At 33.4% G+C, this 24,534-nt stretch overlaps 1 protein-coding gene across 13 annotated transcripts; it reads right to left on the bottom strand.

Moving 5' to 3' along the window:
* Positions 1-378: 378 nt before the first annotated feature.
* Positions 379-24,534, bottom strand: LOC136417820 (uncharacterized). Of its 13 annotated transcripts, XR_010752861.1 has the most exons (9): positions 22,506-22,655; positions 22,062-22,189; positions 20,174-20,310; positions 17,717-17,882; positions 17,493-17,663; positions 17,238-17,440; positions 13,775-13,909; positions 7,394-7,525; positions 379-1,198 (listed from the first exon to the last, which is right to left on the bottom strand). XR_010752861.1 is itself a non-coding variant. In XM_066403633.1 (5 exons), exons 3-5 carry the CDS (start codon positions 10,994-10,996, stop codon positions 1,141-1,143), a joined length of 384 nt encoding a protein of 127 aa, XP_066259730.1. In that variant the 5' UTR covers positions 10,997-11,006; positions 11,059-11,229; positions 11,282-12,405; the 3' UTR covers positions 379-1,140. The 13 variants fall into 13 exon arrangements, 2 of the variants coding, with proteins under 2 accessions (XP_066259730.1, XP_066259729.1); XR_010752859.1 differs by lacking the exons at positions 17,238-17,440; positions 17,493-17,663; positions 17,717-17,882; positions 22,506-22,655 and adding exons at positions 23,929-24,055; positions 24,383-24,534; XR_010752864.1 differs by lacking the exons at positions 20,174-20,310; positions 22,062-22,189; positions 22,506-22,655 and adding an exon at positions 17,949-18,130.

Genomic DNA, 24,534 nt, shown 5'->3' with positions numbered 1-24,534 from the left:
CACCCTTTAATGTGTCACTTTTTTTTAAATATCTAAACTATCCTCTAATTATAAATAAATAAGAGTACATGTCTTTAGAAACACTTTACTCATCTCTCAATATAATGCAGACCATGTATCTCTTCTTCATTCATAGAAAAACCAATAATAATAAATCAGTAAATACTAAATATACAAAGTACAAGCTCTAAATCAGTCATAATACTGCGGGGAATGTTTCCAAAAATATAGACAATACCTATAAAAAGTTACTACATTTCCACAAAATAAGACAATCCTCTCCCCAATCCCAAAAGACCACTTTCCTATTCGTCGGATAACAGGTTTAGAAATAATCTCACACAAAATCCTTCAATTCTGCTTTTATTATTTGCAGTCAGAAGAAACACCCTTCTTTTAGTTCTAAAAGCTTCTTCAAAAATAATAATAATAATAAATAATATACAGTTACCAAATATACCACCACTCCAATGTATCACCTCGACAAGTACTCTTTCGAGTCATCAAAAGTAATACAAAAAGAGTCACAAATTTAATAAATATAATATCCAGTTAGTAGAATACAAACAGAAATGTTATCAAAAATCAGTTAAATAATACATAAACCATAGAAAATTAGTTGTTTCAATTTTAAATTTCATCTTTTATCGAAAATACACTCATTTCCTATCTAGGAACGAAAAGTTTCTTTGCACTTTTACTAAATTCATATGTTTCTCTCAAAAATTCATTAAGAAACTAGTACCCTTCAATGTAGTTTCAAATCTTTCCATTTATTTATCCCTTAACCCCTTTTACAATTCAAAAGAATCCACCATTTCTTGTTACACGAGTCATGAGCAATGCTAAAGAACCACACAATATCACAAACTGTACTGCTCGAGTACCAATTACACATCTACTCGACTCTCAAATTTAGAGGAAAAAGTACAATTCACTTTTCGTTCCTCACAAAATACTCTTCTTCTCAAATCCCTCGACCTATCACTACTTCTTAGTTTCATCACTTACCTACCATTGGTCCTTCCATTTCACCCTTTTCCTTTCTCAGTTGCTCTATGCATTTCATCTGTTTTCTCACAAAATTAATTAAGCTGCTTGAAACCTCCAATGCTTTCTTGAAGACATTGTCCCCTCGACTTATCTCCTGGCACCTATCACCAAATGCAAGTGTTCCGAGTACTTCATCCTTCGGAATCTGAAACAATGACAATTCATTGCACCTAGTTCAATGAGACACCACATAATACACATAATAATCTTCTGAATCCATCATTCCCAACACTCCTCAGTCATAATACCTACTTTCATAGCTCGGAATGTGCAAATTCTCAAACTATGCAAATCTAAAATACAAATAATCCTCAAATACTTTGAAAAGCACCATTACTTGTTCCACAAATACCTTCATCCCCACACCCTGACAAAGTAAGATGGGGTTATGTCCGAGGTGATGGAGCCATGGCTCGTATAACCTCAGTTCATCTTCGAGAATGTTATGTGGAATCCTTCGACCGATTCCAATTTACACCAGTGGGTTACTTCTTGTCCCCAGTTTTCAAAAATTACTTCCGAGACAATCGACACACGTAATCAAAGCCCCAAGGAACGAATTGGGACAGTGTGCAATTATCACCCCACACAAGTTCTCGACAATGTCTTCAAAAGTATCAAAGTTCTGGTAAACTTCAACTTTCAAATGAGTGTGGACCGAGTTTTCCACAATTATTATCAATGTTTTAAACAATTACACTTCTTTTCTTAAAAAATTGCCTAAATTTTCAATCGAAATCTTCAAACTTAAAAATAGTAATAAATAAATTAATATAACCTCACTCTACTCTGTCATTCCAAATCGCATGATCGAATTGCGACTTACTTCTCATCTTCTATTTCTCTCGTGTAAATTACCACCGCTGACTGCTAATGCTAACCTAAAATTCGTCAATCGAAACCCGCCAAGAATTATACACCTACAGTAAATGTACAGTGTTGGGGAAATAACTTTGCTACTTTTCTACTACCTATTTTAATCGTGGTTAGTTCCGGTTAGCCGTTCTAATTTTCTAATTCTAAATAATAATTCCTCAATTTACAAACGTTTCTCTTTCCTGTTCAAAAGAACTCTTCGTTCCAAATAATGTTCTCGATCGTCGGTTAAATTTGACAAAGTTATTTCCCTATACCCTGTACAATTCAAGTAGAACCTACGTCCTAATAGTCTATTTCACACAAGACTAAAGCACTAATAAATTTCTAAAATAATACAAGTTATATCTCACCCACACAGTACGTGAACTACACAAAGAATCTACTACTATAGGAAACGCAGTATAAAATACTAATCAATCATAAAATGTAGTACAAATTTGGAAAAGTAAACGAACAATTCCCTACCTCTCTTTTTCTTAACTTTCCCAGTTCTAATAAATCCTTTAGAACCGTAAAAGTACCTACTAGTAGTGCCAGTTTAATAATACCCCAATAATTTGCACACTTGGCCCACTTGTGTGCAAATTATGTGGGGCGTCCTAAAAAGGCCCCTTCAGTCTACATAAATATCCTACTTATACATAATTAACACTATAAAAATATTATCGTATATACACAATATCTTAATTTAAAAACAATTAAGACCATTTCTTTAAAAATCGTTCAAATTCATCTTCCTTTCAATGCTGTCTTAAGAAGACCTTATTCGCTATATCGTTTAAATTCATCTTATCACTTTGCCCACTATACTCAAAATAAACCAATCCTATTTTCCACCTTTTTTCTTATCTCTTCTCTTCTCCAATGAATACTGCACCACAGTGCTCCAATCTCTACTTCTCACTTGACTTGTCCACTGCTGGAAATGCTTTTTCCTTCCAAGTCTTTTTCCTCATCTTTCAGAATAAATCTTATCTCCATTCACCAGTTCCGGCCCTTCCTAAGCCTCTTTCAAATTCTCCCCTTTGCTAAATCTCCCAAGTTCTTCTTCCTTAATTCCGGTTACATCCCTTCTAAGACCTCACAATTTCCATGAATAAATTCCGTTCACCATTTTGTCCAAGGATCCCCAAGTATTGCTTAAAAACAGACTTTTTTCCAAATATCCTCCGGGAAAAATTCCTCAAATGGCTTTTCTAGGCCCTAAAGTTCCTCTACAATTTTAGGAACCTCCTAGTTGACACATATCTAATGACTACATACTAACACTAATTAAATATAATAATGCAACTTCCCTTATTCTATCCCTCCAAACGTGTTTCTCACAAGTTACCTAATACCCTTATAAATATCACTAATTTTAATTTACATGTTCCTTCTAAAAGCTCTAATTACTTCCCTCTGAAATACATGTACTTTCTTACTCTTATCCTTAAAATTCACAAGAAATAATCTTTACTTTCTTATTAACTATAAATACATAAATGACCTACTGGCAAATTCTACTTTTCCAATATACATTCCTTCCTATTTTCTTACATATGCTCAAGTTATCCTTCCATATAATAAATAAAGTCCTATTCTTATGTTTAAATCCCTCCTCTTCTTTCGCACCCACCATTTACTTCTAATTCCTATCTTTTCCAATTTCTCTCGAGTTTTGCAGTTTTACATTCTATGTGCATGTTTCTGTTACATTTTTCCACCTACATCCCCTCCCTCAAAAGAAAAATTGCCTAAAAAGTCCTATCCTATGTCCCTACTTCAACTTACTATGAATACCCCTAATATCTTAACAGAATTACTTCACCTAGCATATGCATCGACAATTTCAAATTTACAATTCTCTTTTAAATACATATTTCCTGTACCTTCACAAAAATCATCAGTACCTTTACACTATGCTTTCCTATCTGATATAAATATTCAAATCATCTAAACAATTACAAATCATGTACCTAGTTTTTCCTATAAAAAATAATACATCCAATTTACTTTCTATCCTAAATTACTACATCTTTATCCTTAACACTTAAATAATAATCATAATGTAATTCACAATTCTTACAATATCTACTAATTTAAAAATAATATGCTTTCCCTATGTGTATCTAAATAAAATCTAATCCTCAATTATTTCAAATAATACTTATAATGGTGAATCTTTCACCTTACACTTCCAAATATTAATCAAACACCCTATCTACTGTACTAACTTATAAAATCACCCTTTACAGTAATATGGTGCCCCAATTAAATACTCTACTTTCTCAAATTACAATTCCACAAGTCCATCCACAATCCATAAGTTATGGTACAATTTTTCACACATTTCCTTTTAAATTTATCAAATATCCTTCTCATACATCAAAATAACTAGAAACTAGAAAATTCTTAATTCACTTTCAAAACTAAACCCACAAATTACTTATTAACTACTAGCAAAGTCCTATTCTTCTTAAGACAAAAAAGCAATCTCGTAATGTTCCACTTACTTGCAATCCTCCAAATCTCAAAATCTCCTTCCTTGTGAAAAAATACTTTGGCCCTTATCTTTTTCCCTTTCCTGGGCCCCAGTCAGCTTCTTCGATCATTTTCACTTTTGCTGTTCTCGTAATTTCCTACTTCTCTCTTGCCAAAGTTCCAAGAATCTATATCAGTGAGCTTCCTCTTTCCTTCCCTTATAAATCTTATCCTTTTTGCTAAGAGGAAATAAATAAACCACTGTCCTTCGATAAAACTACAAAGTACTACCTTGCTATCTTTTTGCCCTTAACTTAAGTTCTTTTGAATCCGACTACTCCGGTGAAAAATCTATCCTTCCTATCCTTGAATTTGGGCAATAATCCAACTTTCGATACCAGTTTTTGGTAAAGTTCCTTGTCTATATCTCTGACCCCTCCCTCATTGGTGATCAGTCGAGGGAATCCACTATGATCTTAATGGTTCCATCTTTTTATGTCAAATCTGTGGGGCAACCCACCTTCTTTCTTCCTAATTTTTAGGTTAAACGTTCGATCCTTCCTGCTGGGTTTTCTGTTAAAGAACCTCACTACTAATCTGGTGCTCGTAAACCTAACCTAAAAGGTATTTGCTCCAGACCCTTTCTTTCTGTGTTCTGTTTTTCCGTGAGCCCCTCCGTTTGCTTCCTGTAAATGTTTGCTTTTAGGTCTTTAATTTACCTCTTTCTTTGTAATATTTCCCGATCCACGTTTCCATTTCGAATTCCACTGTTCCAGTAAATATTATCCAAAATTCCGGTATTTCTTTACTTTTTCTTACTCTGTAAATTTCTGGATCCCAATCTTCTCATCTCGAATCCCGTAGATCATCGATTCTTTTATTTTTTAATAAATTAACGTCCAAAATTTTACGTCTTTATTTACTTTTTCGGAATACTCGTGACGATCCGAGAGGTTATCCCTTTCTCGTCTTTTACCGTTTTAACTTCCTTTCCGAACCCTTAAAAGATGGAGCCACGCGAAAAACCCACCGCTTCCAAAGAAACAAGTGTATAGACATTCGCGTTTTTGCCGATTCCCACCGTCTTCATCTACTCGGGATTCGAGACCAGTTAACGGCAACGACGCATGTCGCCGCCATCTTATCGGAAAGTGCCGGGAACTAAGGCATCTTTCATGCTGGCCCCATGAAAGATTCCCGCGTTCCCCCGCTTTCTAGGGGATGGCTCCGATGTGTTCTCGACGGTGTCGTTCTGCCGAATCCGAAAAACGAGGGTGAAGACCCCCAAAGAGGGGTCGGTCCAAAGTGGCCGACTCCTCGCCAGGTTACCTGGAGGCCAATCGCCTCCACGTAACTTTGCGTCGCGTCTGTCACTTTGCCGGGCCCTCTTTGGGCCCGGTGCCGTACAGTGTTGCCGGCTTGTGCAAGAAATCCTAAAATTTTAAGAAATTCTAACCCGGATCAAAATCCCCAGTTTCCTCTGCCAACAGTTCCCAATTCCCCCCTTTTCTCTCAAAATAAAAAATCATGTTTTTCAAACCTTCCCCAAATTCACGGTGAAATAGCACATTCGATCATATCTCAATTAAACAAAACCACCCCAGAGGTGTTTCGGGCAGTAAATCTGTTAAAAAACCACTAATAAATCGATCCTGTATCAATTATTACCGTTCCTTCATCGGTATCCTTTCCTACACGTGTTTCTGTTTCGAAATTTTCATAATAATTGTCAAAAGATCTATTTAAATCGAGTAAATACAAATATTCATGACTCAACAGTAACAATTGATACATCTTCGGTTTATTAGGTGTTTTTTAACACGTTTACTGCCCGAAACACATCGGGGATGGTTTTTCCTATTTAAAATAGAATGATAAATAATTTCCCTGAGCAATGAATTTGTTAAATGTGCTATTTAACCGTGAAATTCAAAGATCAAATGAAAATTAAATCGTTCATTTTCGTTTTGGGAGAAAAGGGAGGAACTGGCAACGTCGCAAAAAAAACCGCGAATCCTCATCTAGGTTAGAATTCCTTCAATTTTAGAACTTGCAATAATAAAAACACATCCATGCAATACTAAGCTAAATACTGTGGCCCACTTTTTTGTAACAAAACTTTAATAGTACATAGGTCATTTTAATTTAAGAACGTTATAAATAAAAATAACCTCATTGTTCTAAAATTTTCCACACCCGATATCTTCAAAACAAAACGTTTACGAGCCTATGTTGGTTTGAAATGTTCTTCCAAGTAATTATTCTATGTACTCTTAAAGTCCTGCTACAAAAAAGCAAAAAAACAAATCGAGGTAAAAGCTGTATCATAAATCACAAAAACCTTAAGCAAACTTACCTGCAAAAATTATAACTGCATGCAAGCAAATTCGAGTGAAAGCTTCGATAAATATCAAACTTTAAAAACAATTCACTTTATTCTTATTCCACAAATAATAAAGGCCCTTTGGAATAATTAACATCTTAATAAACAATTTTTCTTGGATACCCTTAATAAGAAAACATCTTTTTCCCAAAACATTTAGTAACGAAGCTTCTTTACTCTTTAGATATCATTTTTCCCAAAAACCTTTCTTAACGAAACTTCTTTACTGTTTAAACATCAATTTTCCTAAAACATTTAGTAACGAAGCTTCTTTACTGTTTAAATATCATTTTTCCCCAAAACTTTTAATAAAAAGACAAAAAATTCTTTAAAAAATTAGGTATCACTTCACCTATTTAAAATCTTAGTGATTCTTCCCACCCCTACCAAAAAGTACTTGCAATTTAATACAAAACCCCAAAACAAAATCCCCCTTGAAAATAAAATCCACTTATTTTTGTATATTTACACTTTTCCTATAACCCTAGAAATATCAGAGATGGTTCGTTTTCAAATTAACACCCTGTTAGAATACTCTTTCCAATTCTTTTCAATATTATTTTCTTCAACTGCTTAACCCTCAAATCTGACACAATAAAAATTTTAAATTCCTACCTTTTCTGTTGCCTTCGGAAAACTTTCTTTACTGGACACCTTGCACTTTCCCAGATCACACCATCTTTATCGCTGCATTCGAGGTAGACACACACACACACAATTTCACATCCTTTGGCTGCAGTTCTTGTCCTGAAAGGAAAAGAGAGGCTACTTTAGCACATACTTTCCACGAAGAATTTAATATTCAATATCCTTAAACATGAGAACTTTGAAATCTTTACATTTCATCGTGGCAAATCTCACTACATGACCTCAGAATATGAGTACCGGTTGACTCAAAACTATCACATCTTTATCAAAAAGCTGCTTTATTTGTTAGACAAATTCCTTCATCCACAGCTCGAATAACCTTAGTTTGTCTTCGAGAATGTAGTCATTCCTTTAATAAGTTCCTGTACCGAACATATTTACCCACCTGACACCCCTGGGTGAGTTGCTTCTTGTTCCCAGTTTTATAAAATAACACTTTTACACCGTAAGCACACCTAATCAAAGTCTCAAAGGACGAATTTGAGCAGTGTGCAGTTATCACCCCACCGGTTCTCCGCGATGTCTTCGAAAGTATCGGAGTTCTGGTAAATTTGTACGTTCAAGTGAATGGACGACATTTTCTACAATTATTGTTCATTTGTCGAACGATTAGACTAATTTTGTTAAAAATTAGTCATACGCCTTAACTTCTTCGAAATACAAAGTAAATATGGCGACGTAACCTCTCTCCGCTCTGTCAAAAAGTTCTTTTTGACAGAAAATGGTCGAGCTACGCGATGCGTTCCTCGCGACCTACTTTTCGTCTTCCGTTTCTCTCGTGCAAACTTCGAACGTCAATTTTCGGTGCAGATGTCGGTTCTGATGGTTCCCTCGGTACGATAACTTCCGAAAATGCGCGGGAATCATCCCGTCCTCTTTCTTTTCGTTACTTCCTCGTCTCCATGCTTATAAAAGCAATGTTGCAATTTAATATTAATTTCGTCGTCCTTCACAAGTAACTAACGATGACACCCACTTATCCTAATTGTACGGAGTGTTAGGGAAATAACTTTCCTACTTTGATTTCTCCTTTTCTAAAGAAGTATCCAAATGAAACAAACTAAAAGACACATTGCCAATTCTTCAAATGTGTCTCTCTTTTTCCAAAGAAATCAAAATAGTTACGTTTACGAATCTTCTTCCTCTTTCCTATTCCGAAGTTATTTCCCCGACACGATGTATAATTAAAATAAAATGATAGTCTCTCTAACGAAAGACTACAGCACTCGTGAAAAATTCTTCAATTTAAAGATAATGTGTAAAACGCACAAATATAAAATACTTTTCCGTGTTTCTTCAAAAGCAAATATATAAAAAAAGAATAGAAACACAAACTAGCAAATTCGCCACCTGTTTTTGTCTCTACCGTCGCAACTTTCCCAGTTCTAATAAACCCTTTAGAACCGTGAAAATACCTGCTAGTGCCAGTTTAATGTTACCCCAATAATTTGCACACTTGGCCCACTTGTGTGCAAATTATGTGGAGCATCCTATTATCTCTTTTACCTTAGTTTACAATTACAAAAGTTAAAAACTAATAAATATCCTACTTATCCCTAAATAGTTTTCTAATTTAGAAATAATTAAGACAATTTCTTTAAAAATCCTTAAAATCTCTAATGTTCTATAATCCATCTTCCTTTTAATGTCTTCTTAAGAAGACCTCTTTCCCCTTATCGTTCAAATTCATCCTATCACTTTCCCCACTCTCCTCGAAATAAACCAATCTTGTTAGTTGTCTTTTCTCTCGTGTCTTATACAATGACTACTGCACCTTCGTACTCCAATCTCTACTTCTCGCTTCACTTGCCTAATGCTTTTTTCCTCCAAGTCTTTTTCCAGTTCTCCTCTTTCAGGAAAAAATCTTATCTCCACTGACCATTTCCCTTCCTTCCTGAACTTCTTACAAATTTTTAAAAGCACCGAATCCCTAAATCCTCTAAATTAATCATCCCAAGTTCCAGTTAGACCCCTTTTAGGACTCCACAATCTCGGTTTTTTCCCATAGTCAATTTTCCTGACTCCACAATTTCAGTCAATACATCCCGTTCACCATTTTGTCCAAGACTCCCCAAGTTATCCTGAAAAAACAGTGTTTTTCCAAAGATCTTCCAGGAAAAATTGCCCAAATAGCTTTTCTAGCTCCTGCAAAAGCTCTTCTGGAATTTTAAGAAGCTCCCAGTTCACAATCACTACTTACTAATACTAATAAAATATAATAAAGTAATAACTTCCCTTATTCTATCATTCCAAATAGGTTTTCCATAAATTATCTCTAATTTTAATGTACGTGTTCATTTGTTCCTTCTAAAAGCTCCTCTTATTTACCTCTAAAATATACATAAGTTCTTCCTCACCTCTACTGTTACAATTCAAAAGTAATAATCTTTACTTTCTTATGAACTATAAATACATAAATGACCTACTGGCAAATTCTACTTTTCTAATATACATTCTTTCTCATTCATTCCCATTTTTCTTACAAATGCTCGTATTATCCTTCCATATAATAAATAAAGTCCTATTCTTATGTTTAAATCCCTACTCTTCTTTCGCATCCAGCCTACACACCTAATTGCTATCCTATCCAGTTTCTTTGAAGTTTTACGTTCTGTATGCATGTTTCTCGTACATTTTTCCACTCCCTCAAAAGAAAAATACCCTAAGAAATCCAGTACTATATCCCTACCTTTACTTACTATGAATACCTAATATTTTAATACAATTACTTCACTTAGCATATACATCTACAATTTCAAATTTACAATTCGAGTTTATACACATAATTTCTATATCCCCACTAAAATTATTAGTACCTTACCACTATCCTTTCCTATCTTATATAAATATTCAAATCATCTAAAAAATTAAATATCAACACTTACAAAAATGTACCTAGTTTTTTCCTATAAAAAATAATATATCCAGTTTACTTTCTATCCTTAACACTTAAATAATAATCATAATGTAATTCACAATTCCTACAATATTTACTAATTTAAAAATAATATACTTTCACTATGTGTATACAAATAAATTCTAATTTTCAATTTATAATAACACCTGTTATCTCACCTTTTAAACAAATTATGTCAAATAATACTTATAATGGTGAATTTTCCAAATATCCATGAAGCACCCTACCTCCTGTACTGACATACAAATTCAAAATAAAATTACCCTTTACGGTAGTACGGTGCTCTAATTAAACACTCTATTTTTCCAAATATTCAATTCCAAAATAATCCATAAGTTGTGGGACAATTTTTCACACAATTCCTTTTAAATTAATCAAATTTCCTTCTGATGCATCAAAATAACTGGGAAATTCCTATTCCTCTTAAGACAAAAAGCAATCTCCTAATAATCCACTTACTTGCAATCCTCCAAATCTCGTATTTCTCCTTCCTTGTGAAAAAATACTTTGGCTGCCTTTCTTTTTCCCTTTACTCGGCCCCAGTCAGCTTTTTCGATCATTTTCACTTTTGCTCTTCTTGTAATTTCCAATTTTTGTCTTTCAAATTTCCATGTATCCAAGTAACGACTCTCTTTCCTTCCCTTATAAATCATATCCTTTTCGCTAAGAAGAAATAAATAAAGCACTATTCTTCGATAAAGCTACAAAGTACTACCTTGGTATCTTTTTGCTCTTAATCTATATTCTTTTTGGTCCTCCACTCAAAAATGTGCCTTTCCTATCGATGAATATGGACAATAATCCAACTTTCCTTACAAATTTTGGATAAACTTAAGTGTGTCTACCTCTGGCTCCTTGGTCATTGTTGATCTGTCGAGGAAATCCTCTATAATCTTAATGGTGTATCTTATTTATATCAAATCTGTGGAGCAACCCACCTTCTTTCTTCCTAAGATCTAGGATAAACTTTCGATCTAACCTCTTAGGTTTTCCTTTGAGGACCCTCACTACTAATCTCCTGCTCGTAAACCTAACCAAAAAGGTACTTGTTCCAGACCATTTCTTTCTGTGTTCTGTTTTTAATAACTCCCTCTGTTTGCTTTCTGGAAATGTATGCTTTTAGGTCCTTAATTTACCTTTTTGTTGTAATATTTTCCCATCCACGGTACCATTTCCAATTCCGTTGTTAGAGTAAATATTATCCAAAAATCCAGTATTTCTTTACTTTTTCTCACTCTGGAAATTTCTGAATCCCAATCTTCTGATCTTGAATCCCGCAGATAATCAATTTTCTTATTATTTAATAATTAACGTCCAAAATTTTACATCTTTATTTACTTTTTCGGAATACTCGTGACGATCTGAGAGGTTATCCCATTCTCGTCTTTTACCGTTTTAACTACCTTTCCGAACCCTTAAAAGATGGCGCCACGCGAAAAACCCACCGCTTCCAAAGAAACAAGCGTATAGACATTCGCGATTTTCACGACCCCCTTCGTCTTCTTCTACTCGGGATTCGAGACCAGTTAACGGCAGCGGCGCATGTCGCCGCCATCTTTTCGGAGAGCGCCGGGAACAAAGGCCTTATTCATGCTGGCCCCATGAATAATTCCCGCGTTCCCCCGCTCTCTAAGGGGATGACTCCGATATGTCGACGTTGTCGTTCTGCCGAATCCGAAAAACGAGGTTGAAGACCCCCAAAGAGGGGTCGGCCAAACTGGCCGACTCCTCGCCAAGTTACCTGGAGGCCAATCGCCTCCACGTAACTTTGCGTCGCGTCCGTCACTTTGTCCGGGCCCTCTTTGGGCCCGGTGCCGTACAGTGTTGCCGGCTTGTGCAAGAAATCCTAAAATTTTAAGAAATTCTAACCCGGATCAAAATCCCCAGTTCTCTGCAAAAATATCCCCCATTCCCCCCTTTCTCTCAAAAATTATCATTTTCACACCTTCCCCAAATTCACGGTGAAATAGCACATTCAACAAATTCCCTGTTCCGGAAATTCATTCATCATCATATCTCAAATAGACAAAACCACCCCAGGTGTTTCGGGCAGTAAATGTGTTAAAAAACCACTAATAAATCAATCATGTATCAATTATTACCGTTCCTTCATCGGTATCCTTTACTACACGTGTTTTTGTTTCCAAATTTTCATAATAATTATAAAAACAACCATTTAAATCGAATAAATGCAAATACTCATGACCTAATAGTAATAATTGATACATCTTCGGTTTCTTAGGTGTTTTTTAACACGTTTACTGCCCGAAACACCTCGGGGATGGTTTTTCCTATTTAAAATAGGATGATAATTAATTTCCCTGAGCAATCAATTTGTTAAATGTGTTATTTAACCGTGAAATTCAAAGATCAAATGAAAATTAAATAATCCATTTTCGTTTTCGGAGAAAAGGGAGGAACTGGCAACGTTGCAAAAAAAACCGCGAATCTTTATCTAGGTTAGAATTCCTTCAATTTTAGGACTTGCAATAATAAAACACACCATGAAATACTAAATACGGTGGCCCACTTTTTTGTAACAAAACGTTAATAGTACATAGGTAATTTTAATTTATGAACGTTATGAAAATAACCTCATTGTTCTAAAATTTTACACACTCGATATCTTCAAAACCAAACGTTTACGAGCCTATGTTGGTGTGAAATGTTCTTCCAAGTAATTATTCTATGTACTCTTAAAGCCCTACTACAAAAAAGCAAAAGAACAAATCGAGGTAAAAGCTGTATCATAAATCACAAAAACCTTAAGCAAACTTACCTGCAAAAATTATAACTGCATGCAAGAAAATTCAAGTGAAAGCTTCGATAAATATCAAAGTTTAAAAACAATTCACTTTATTCTTATTCGACAAATAATAAAGACCCTTTGGAATAATTAACCTCTTAATAAACAATTTTTCTTTGATACCTTTAATAAGGAAACATCCTTTTTCCCAAAACATTTAGTAACGAAGATTCTTTGAGGTTTAAACATCATTTTTCCCAAAAACCTTTCTTAACGAAACTTCTTTATGGCTTAAACTTCAATTTTCCCAAAACCTTTCCAGAAAACCAAAAAAATTAAAAAAAAACCTTTCAAATAAGGTATCACTCAATCTTGCTACCTATTTACAATTTCCAATTTTATTCTTACTGGTTCTTTCCCTTCGTACTAGAAAGTACTTGCAATTTAATAAAAAAACACCAAAAGAATGTCCCCCTTCAAAATAAAATCCCCTTATTTTTGTATATTTACACTTTTTCTATAATCCCAGAAATATCAAATGTGATTCGTTCTCAAATTAACTCACTGTTTTAATACTCTTTCGATTCGTTTTGAATATAAATTGTTTCTTTGATAACAATTATATTCTTCCTTTGCATAGTAACACTCCCTCAAATCTAGCAGCATAAAAATTTTAAATTCCTACCTTTTTCTGTCGCCGTCAGCTATACTTCCACCAGCAAACAGCTTCCACTTTCGGAGATGGCACGATCATTTCACTGCATTTAGGACGAACACAGACACACACACTATTTCACATCCTTTGGCTGCAGTTCTTGTCCTGGAAAGAAAAGAGAGGCAGCTATAGTACATAGGTTTCCACGAAGAATATAATATTCAATACCATTACTTAAATACCAGAACGTTGGAATCTTTGCAACTCACATTAAATAACCCCAGAGTACAAGTACCGATTAACTCAAAACAATCACATCTTTATCAAAAAGTTGCTTTACATTTTAGACAAATTACCACACGGTTATGTTCAACATAATATAACCACAGCTCTTATAACCTTAGTTTACCTTCGAGAAGTCAATCGATCGTTTAATAAGTTCGTGCACTAAGCATATCTACCCACCTTGGCCCCCGCACATCACACCTCTGGGTTGCTTCTTGTTCCCAGTTTTATAAAATAACACTTTTACACCGTAAGTACACGTAATCAAAGTCTCAAAGCACGAATTTGGGCAGTGACCAATTATCACCACAGAAATTTCGACACTGTCTTCAAAAGTATCAAAGTTCTGGTAAACTTGTACGTTCAAGTGAATGGACGACATTTTCGACAATTATTGTTCATTCTTTAAACAATTCGACCTCTTTTCTTAAAAAATTGCTTAAATGTTTAATCGAAATCTTCAAAGTTAAAAGTAGTAATAAATAAAGCAATATAACCTCACTCTCCCCTGTCGTTCAAATTCGTACGATCCCGCTGCGACCTACTTTTCATCTTCTATTTCTCTCGTGTAAAATTCCACAGCTGACTCTACTAATGATTCAACTTCGAATGGCCATTTTAAATGACTCAGTTTAATAGTTCCCTTCTTTACGACGACGTCCAAAAATTAAATCTCCTCAAATATCACGGTAATTTCCCTATTAGCTTTACTTTCTCATTAAATACAAAAGCAACGTTACGTTTCTAGCTTCGTCAATCCCAACTCGCCGGGGATTACACGCACCCGCCGTAAATATAACATACAGTGTTAGGGAAATAACTTTGCTACCTTCGTACTTCCCATTCTAATCCTGGTTAGTTCGGGTTAGCCTTTCTAATTTTCTAATTCTAAATAAAAATTCGTCAATTTACAAACGTTTCTCTTTCCTGTTCAAAAAAACTTTACGTTTCAAATAATGTTCTCGATCGTCGGTTAAATTTGACAAAGTTATTTCCCTATACCCTGTATAATTAAAATAGAACATACGTCCTACTTTTCTATCTCACAAAAGGCTAAAACACTAATAAAATTCCGAAATAATACAAATTATATCTCACCAGCACAGTGTGTAGACTACATAAAGAATCTACTACTGTAGGAAACAAAGTATAAAATATTAATCAATCATAAAATGTAGTAAAAACACGAAAAAGCAGACTAGCAAATTCCCAGTTCTAATAAATCCTTTAGAACCGTGATAGTACCTGTTGGTGCCAGTTTAATGTTATCCCAATAATTTGCACACTTGGCCCACTTGTGTGTAAATTATGTGGAGCATCCTATTATCTTAAAAAGGCTACGTCAACCTACCCTCCTCTGTCCCTCTTATTATCTCTTTTGCGTTAGTTTACAATTACAAAAGTTAAAAACTAATAAATATCCTACTTATACGTAAACAACACTATAAAAAATTATCATACATAATGTTAATTTAGAAACAATTAAAATAATTTCTTTAAAAATCTTTCAAATCTATAACGTTCTATAATCCATCTTCCTTTTAATATTTTTTAAAGAAAACCTCATTTGCCATATCGTCCAAATTCATCCCTTTATTTTACACACCATTCCACTTGTTCAAACCCTCCTCAAAATAAACCAATCTTGTTTTCCACCTTCTCTCTTATATCTTTTCCAATGAATACTGTACCCCCGTGCAATCTCTACTTCTCACTTGACTTGTCCAATGCTTTTTCTTCCAAGTCTTTTTTCAGCCCTTCCTGAGCTGCTTAAAAATTTCCAAAAACACCAAATCGCTAAACCTTCCAAATTCGTCGTCCCTAATTCCACTTAGACCTCACAATTTCGGTTTTTTCCTGTAATTACTTTTCCTAACTTCACGGTTCCAGTGAATAAATCTCGTTCACCATTTTGTACAAGAATCCCCAAGTTATCCTGAAAAAACGGTGTTTTTCCAAAGATCTTCCGAGAAAAATCGCCCGAATGGCTTTTCTAAGCCCTAAAGTTCCTCTACAATTTTAGGAAGCTCCTAGTTGGCAATGACTACATACTAACACTAATAAAATATAATAATGTAACTTTCCTTATTCTATCCTTCCAAACAAGTTTTCCATAAGTTACCTAATACCTTCATTAATATCGTTAATTTTAATATGCATGCTCATTTGTTCCTTCTGAAATAAATGTTCTTTCTTAGTCTTATTCTCGAAATCCAGGAGGAATAATCTTTGCTGTTAACAAATAATCTACTAACAAATTTCTCCATTCTTTTATGCAGCTATTTGCCTTCCCTCCCGTTCTTCTTACATGTCTATATTATCCCTCCATATAATAAATAAAGTCCTATTTTAGTAGTTAAATCTCTCCTCTTCTTTAAAGTTTTACATTCTATATGCATGTTTCTCGTACATTTTTCCATCTACCTCTCCTCCGTATCTTTTATCCACTCCCTCAAAAGAAAAATACCCTGAGAAATCCTGTACTATATCCCTACCTTTACTTACTATGAATACCTAATATTTTCACAGAATTACTTCACATAGCATATACATCTACAATTTCAAATTTACAATTCTATTTTATGCACGTAATTCCTATATTGTGACAAAAATCATTAGTACCTTTACACCATTTCTTCTTACCTTATATAAATATTAAAATCTTCTAAAAAATTAAATATCAATACTTACAGAAATCTATCTAATTTTTCTCCTTAAAAAATAATATACACAGTTAATTTTCTATCTTAAATTACTACATCCTCCTTACCTATAACACTTAAATAATAATCACAATTTAATTTCCTACAATATCTACTAATGTAACAATATATTTTCACCATTTCTACATAAATCAATTTTAATCTTCAATGTGTAATAACTTCTGTTGTCTCTTACCTTTTAAATAAATTATTTCCAATAAGACAAATAATACTTATAATGGTGAATTTTCCAAATATCCATAAAACACCCTACCTACTATACTCACATACAAATTCAAAATAAAATTACCCTTTCCGGTAGTACGGTGCTCCAATTAAATACTCTATTTTCTCAAATATTCAATTCCAAAATAATCCATAAGTTATGGAACAATTTTTCACACAATTCCTTTTAAATTAATCAAATGTCCTTCTGATGCATCAAAATAACTAAGAAATTCCTATTCCTCTTAAGACAAAAAGCATTCTCCTAATAATCCACTTACTTGCAATCCTCCAAATCTCTATATCTCCTTCCTGATGAAAAAATACTTTGGCTGCCTTTCTTTTTCCCTTTACTCGGCCCCAGTCAGCTTATTCGATCATTTTCACTTTTGCTGTTCTTGTAATTTCCTATTTTTGTCTTTCAAAATTCCATGTATCCAAGTAACCACCCTCTTTCCTTCCCTTATAAATCATATCCTTTTCGCTAAGAAGAAATAAATAAAGCACTATTCTTCGATAAAGCTACAATGTACTACCTTGGTATCTTTTTGCTCTTAACCTAGATTCTTTTCGGTCCTCCACTCAAAAATGTGTCTTTCCTATCGATGAATACGAGCAATAATCCAACTTTCCTTACAAATTTTGGATAAAGTTAAGTGTGTCTACCTCTGGCTCCTTGGTCATTGTTGATCTGTCGAGGAAATCCTCTATAATCTTAATGGTTTAATCTTATTTATATCAAATCTGAGGAGCAACCGACCTTCTTTCTTCCTAATGTGTAGGTTAAACGTTCGGTCCATCCTTTTAGGTTTTCTCTTTAAAATCCTCACTACTAATCTCGTGCTTGTAAACCTAACCAAAAAGGTACTTGTTCCAGACCCACTCTTTCTGTGTTCCCTTTTTTAATACGTCCCTCCGTTTGCTTCCTAGAAATGTATGCTCTTAGATCCTTAATTTACCTCTTTGTTATAATATTTCTCCATCCACGGTACCATTTCAAATTCCACTGTTAGAGTAAATTTTATGGAAAAATCCAGTATTTCTTTACTTTCTTCTTACTTTGTAAATTTGTGGATCGCAATCTTCTAATCTTGAATCCAGTAGATAATCAATTCTTTTATTTTTTAATAATTAACTTCCAAAATTTTACATCTTCATTTACTTTTTCCAGACACTCTTGACAATCCACGAGGTTATCTCATTCTCGTCTTTTACAATTTTAACTTCCTTTTCCGACAACTAAAAGATGGAGCCACGCGAAAACCCTACCGCTTCCAGAAAATTAAGTGTATAGACATTCGCGCTTTTGACGATTCCCATCGTCTTCATCTACTCGGGATTCGAGACCAGTTAACGGCAGCGGCGCATGTCGCCGCCATCTTTTCGGAGAGCGCCGGGAACAAAGGCCTTATTCATGCTGGCCCCATGAATAATTCCCGCGTTCCCCCGCTCTCTAAGGGGATGACTCCGATATGTCGACGTTGTCGTTCTGCCGAATCCGAAAAACGAGGTTGAAGACCCCCAAAGAGGGGTCGGCCAAACTGGCCGACTCCTCGCCAAGTTACCTGGAGGCCAATCGCCTCCACGTAACTTTGCGTCGCGTCCGTCACTTTGTCCGGGCCCTCTTTGGGCCCGGTGCCGTACAGTGTTGCCGGCTTGTGCAAGAAATCCTAAAATTTTAAGAAATTCTAACCCGGATGAAAATCCCCATTTTCTCTGCAAAAATATCCCCCCTTTCTCTCAAAAATTATCATTTTCACACCTTCCCCAAATTCACGGTGAAATAGCACATTCAACAAATTCCCTGTTCCGGAAATTCATTCATCATCATATCTCAAATAGACAAAACCACCCCAGGTGTTTCGGGCAGTAAATGTGTTAAAAAACCACTAATAAATCAATCATGTATCAATTATTACCGTTCCTTCATCGGTATCCTTTACTACACGTGTTTTTGTTTCCAAATTTTCATAATAATTATTAAAACAACCATTTAAATCGAATAAATGCAAATACTCATGACCCAATAGTAATAATTGATACATCATCGGTTTCTTAGGTGTTTTTTAACACGTTTACTGCCCGAAATACCTCGGGGATGGTTTTTCCTATTTAAAATAGGATGATAAATAATTTCCCTGAGCAATTAATTTGTTAAATGTGCTATTTCACCGTGAAATTCAAAGATCAAATGAAAATTATATCATCCATTTTCGTTTTCGGAGAAAAGGGAGGAACTGGCAACGTCGCAAAAAAAACCGCGAATCTTCATCTAGGTTAGAACTCCTTCAATTTTAGAACTTGCAATAATAAAACACACCATGAAATACTAAATACGGTGGCCCACCTTTTTGTAACAAAACTTTAATAGTACATAGGTAATTTTAATTTAAAAACGTTATGAAAATAACCTCATTGTTCTAAAATTTTCCACACTCGATGTCTTCAAAACAAAACGTTTACGAGCCTATGTTGGTATGAAATGTTCTTCCAAGTAATTATTCTATGCACTCTTAAAGTCCTGCTACAAAAAAGCAAAAGAACAAATCGAGGTAAAAGCTGTATGATAAATCACAAAAACCTTAAGCAAACTTACCTGCAAAAATTATAACTACTTGCAAGCAAATTCAAGTAAAAGCTTCGATAAATACCAAAGTTTAAAAACAATTCACTTTATTCTTATTCAACAAATAATAAAGGCCCTTTAGAATAATTGATATCTTAATAAACAATTTTTCTTCCATACCATTAATGACAAAACATCATATTTTCCCAAAACATTTAGTAATGAAGTTTCTTTACAGTTTAAACATCATTTTTCCCAAAACATTTAATAATGAAACTTCCTTACGGCTTGAACATAATTTTTTCCCAAAACCTTTCAATAAAACGAAAAAAAATAAATAAAAAAATTAGATATCACTCAACCTATTTAAAATCTTAGTGATTGTTCCCATCCCTACAAGAAAGTATTTGCAATTTAATACCAAACCCCAAAAGAAAGTCCCTCTTGGAAATAAAATCCTCTTATTTTTGTATATTAACACCTTTTCTATAATCCCAGAAATATCAAGTGGTTCGTTTCCAAATTAATACACTGTTGTAATACTCGTTCAATTCTTTTCGATATAAATTACTTCTTTGATAACAATTATTTTCTTTCGTTGCATAGTAACTCTCCTTCAAATCTAACACCATAAAAATTTTAAATTCCTACCTTTTTCTGTCGCCATCAGCAATACTTCCACCAGCAAACAGTTTCCACTTTCTGAGATGACACAATCATTTCACTGCATTCCGAGTGGACACACACACGCACACACAATTTCACATCCTTTTGCTGCGGTTCTTGTCCTGAAAAGAAAAGAGAGGCAACTATAGTACATACGTTTTACACGAAGAATATAATATTCAATAGCTTTAGTTAAACACAAGAATATTGGGATCTCACCAATCTTGCAACTCGACACTAGACAACCTCAAATTACAAGTACAAGTTGAATCATAACAGTATGATCTTTATCAAAAAGCTGCTTTAAGGCGGTACCCAAAATAAGTTTTCCTTGCGTTAGAAAAAAGTCAAATTTATCTAATCTGCGAATACTACAATAGTTATTGAAAGTTGACAATTACTAAAAACTCCTTTGACAATGAGTTTCTTCTCTTTCTTACCTCTTAATTTCTAATTCCACGGATATTCTATGGATCGACTAAGATGACACCACTTTTATTGTTGTGCTTTTCAATTTTAAATTCCACATTTTCTTTTCAAACGCACGCTTTTAAGTTAATTTGTTAATTTCCACATTTCGATATAAATAAACAAACGAAAAACTCTTACAACACAATTATTTAAAAAATGTCATCATTGTCATGCACGATGTACAGAAAATTACCACAAACAAGAAATCTACAAGTTTACACGAAGAAGAAATCTGCAAAAACACACGAAAAAGAAATCTGCAAAACCACACAAAGAAGAAACTTGCAACGCAGACTCCCAGATGGCGCCACACAGAAAAATCTCTCTTCTTTCGCATCCACCATTTAATCCTAATTGGTCCTGCTATGAATACCCATTGTTTAAACACGATTATTTCACATAACGTATGCATCAAGCAATTCCAAATTTACAATTCTATTTTATACACATAACTCCTGTATCGTGATAAAAATCATTATTACCTTAACATCACTATGTGTTCTTATCTTATATACATATTAAAATCATCTAAAAAATTAAATATGAATACTTACCGAATCTCCTTAAAAATAATATATAGTTTATTTTCTATCTTAAATTACTACATATTCCTGATCCATAACACTCAAATAATAATTACGACAAAACGTTAATATTTCATAGGTAAATTTATTTTAAGAAAGTTATGAAAAATAATTAAAATTTCTTCTAAAATTTTCCACACCCGATATTTTTAAAACAAAAGGTTTATGAACCTATATTGGTATGAAACGTTCTTAAAAGTAATTATTCTATTCACTTTTAAGGTCTTACTATAAAAAAGGAAAAAAACAAATTAAAAGTGACGTCCATATGATAATTCACAACAAAGCTTAAGTAAACTTACCACTGCATGCAAGCAAATTCAAGTGTAAGCTTCTAGAAATATCAAAGTGTAAAAACAATTCACTTTATTCTTATTTGACAAATAATAAACGCCCTTTAGAATAATTAACATCTTAATAACTAATTTTTCTTCGATACCATTAATAATGAAGCTTCTTTACGCTTTAAACATTATTTTTCCTAAAAAAACCTTTCAAATTAGGTATCACTCAACTTTGCTACCCATTTTAAATCTTAGTGGTTTTTTTCACCCCTACTAAAAAGTACTTCCAATTTAATAAAAAAATCCCAAAGAAAAACATCCCTCTTGAAAATAAAATCCACTTATTTTTGTATGTTAACACATTTTCTATAATCCCAGAAATATCAAAAGTGGGGCGTTTTCAAATTAACTCACTGCTGTAATATTCATTGGATTAATTTTGAATATAAATTGTTTCTTTGATAACAATTATTTTCATCCATTGCATGGTGACTCTCATTCACATCTAACACTATAAAAATTTTAAATTCCTACCTTTTTCTGTCGCTGTCAGGAATACTTCCACCACCAGGCAACTTGCACTTTCCTAGATATGGTACAATCTTTTTCGCTGCATTCAAAGTAGAACTACAATTTCACATCTTTTAGCTGCAATTCTTGTGCTGAAAGGAAGAGACAGACAGCTATAGTACCTACGTTTCCACAATGAATCTAATATTCAATATCATTAATTAAACACAAAAGTATTGGAATCTCACCAATCTTGCAACTCACACTAGATAACTTTCAATTACAAGTACAAGGTGAGTCAAAACAATATGATCGTTATCAAAAAGCTGCTTTAAGACGCTACCATAAATAAGTTTTCATTGCGTTAGAAAAAAGACAAATTTATTTAATCTGTGAGTACTAGAATAGTTATTAAAAGTAAACAATTACTGTACACTCCTTCGACAATGGGTTTCTTTTCTTTTTTACCTCCTAGTTCCTAATTCTACAGATGTTCTGTCGATCGACTGAGATGACACCACTTTTGTATTTTGCTTTTCAATTTTAAATTCCACATTTTCATTTAACGCACGCTTTTAAGTTAATTTCTACATTTCACTTAATATAAATAAAAAAACAAAAAACTCTCAGGATACAATTACTGAAAAATGTCATTATTGTCATGCACGATGTACAGAAAATTACCACAAACAAGAAATCTACAAGCACACACGAAGAAGAAATCTGCAAAGAGACACCAAAAAGAATTCTGTAAAATCGCACAAAGAAGAAACTTGCAACCCAGGTTCCCAGATGACGCCACACATAAAAAATCTCTCTTCTTTCGCATCCACCATTTAATCCTAATTGGTCCTGCTATGAATACCCATTGTCTTGACACGATTATTTTACATAACGTACGCATCAAACAATTCCAAATTTACAATTCTATTTTATACACATAACTCCTGTATCGTGATAAAAATCATTAGTACCTTTGCACTATGTGTTCTTATCTTATATACATATTAAAATCATCTAAAAACTTAAATAATAATACCTACCGAATCTCCTTAAAAATAATATATAGTTCATTTTCTATCTTAAATTACTACATATTCCTGATCCATAACACTTAAATAATAATTACGACAAAACGTTAATAGTTCTTAGGTAAATTTATTTTAAAAAAGTTATGAAAAATAATTAAAATTTCTCCTAAAGTTTTCCACACCCGATATCTTTAAAACAAAACGTTTATGAACCTATATTGGTATGAAACGTTCTTAAAAGTAATTATTCTATTCACTTTTAAGGTCTTACTATAAAAAAGGAAAAAAACAAATTAAAAGTGACGTCCATATGATAATTCACAACAAAGCTTAAGTAAACTTACCACTACATGCAAGCAAATTCAAGTGTAAGCTTCTATAAATATCAAAGTGTAAAAACAATTCACTTTATTCTTATTTGACAAATAATAAACGCCCTTTAGAATAATTAACATCTTAATAACTAATTTTTCTTCGATAACATTAATAATGAAGCTTCTTTATGCTTTAAACATTATTTTTCCTAAAAAAACCTTTCAAATTAGGTATCACTCAACTTTGCTACCCATTTTAAATCTTAGTGGTTTTTTTCACCCCTACTAAAAAGTACTTCCAATTTAATAAAAAAATCCCAAAGAAAAACATCCCTCTTGAAAATAAAATCCACTTATTTTTGTATATTAACACATTTTCTATAATCCCAGAAATATCAAAAGTGGGGCGTTTTCAAATTAACTCACTGCTGTAATATTCATTGGATTAATTTTGAATATAAATTGTTTCTTTGATAACAATTATTTTAATCCATTGCATAGTAACTCTCATTCACATCTAACACTATAAAAATTTTAAATTCCTACCTTTTTCTGTCGCTGTCAAGAATACTTCCACTAGCAGGCAACTTGCACTTTCCTAGATATGGTACAATCTTTTTCGCTGCATTCATGGTGGAACCACAATTTCATATCTTTGGCTGCAGTTCTTGTCCTGAAAAGAAGAGACAGGCAGCTATAGTACGTATCTTTCTACGAAGAATGTAATATTCAAAATATCATTAATTAAACACAAAAGTATTGGAATCCCACTAATCTTGCAACTCACACGAGATAACCTCCAATGACAAGTACAACTTGAGGCAAAACAATGATCTTTATGAAAAAACTTCTTTAGGACGGTACCAAAATTAAGTTTTGATTGCATTAGAAAAAAGGGATATTTATTAATAGTTTGTATGGTCTGTAAGTATTAGAATAGGTATTGGAAATGGAGAATTATTGAAAGCTCCTTCGGCAATGGGTTTCTTTTCCTTCTTACCTCCTAGTTCCTAATTCCACAGATATTCTATCGATCGACTAAGATGACACCACTTTTATTTTTTGCTTTTCAATTTTAAATTCCACATTTTCCATTCAAACGCATGCTTTTAAGTTAATTTTCACATTTTAATTTGTATAAATAAACAAACA

The sequence above is a fragment of the Euwallacea similis genome, chromosome 30, assembly GCF_039881205.1.
Source record: "Euwallacea similis isolate ESF13 chromosome 30, ESF131.1, whole genome shotgun sequence".
Classification (NCBI taxonomy): domain Eukaryota; kingdom Metazoa; phylum Arthropoda; class Insecta; order Coleoptera; family Curculionidae; genus Euwallacea; species Euwallacea similis.
The sequence above is the reverse complement of the archived record's forward strand: the minus strand, read 5'-3'. Positions and strand labels throughout refer to the sequence as shown.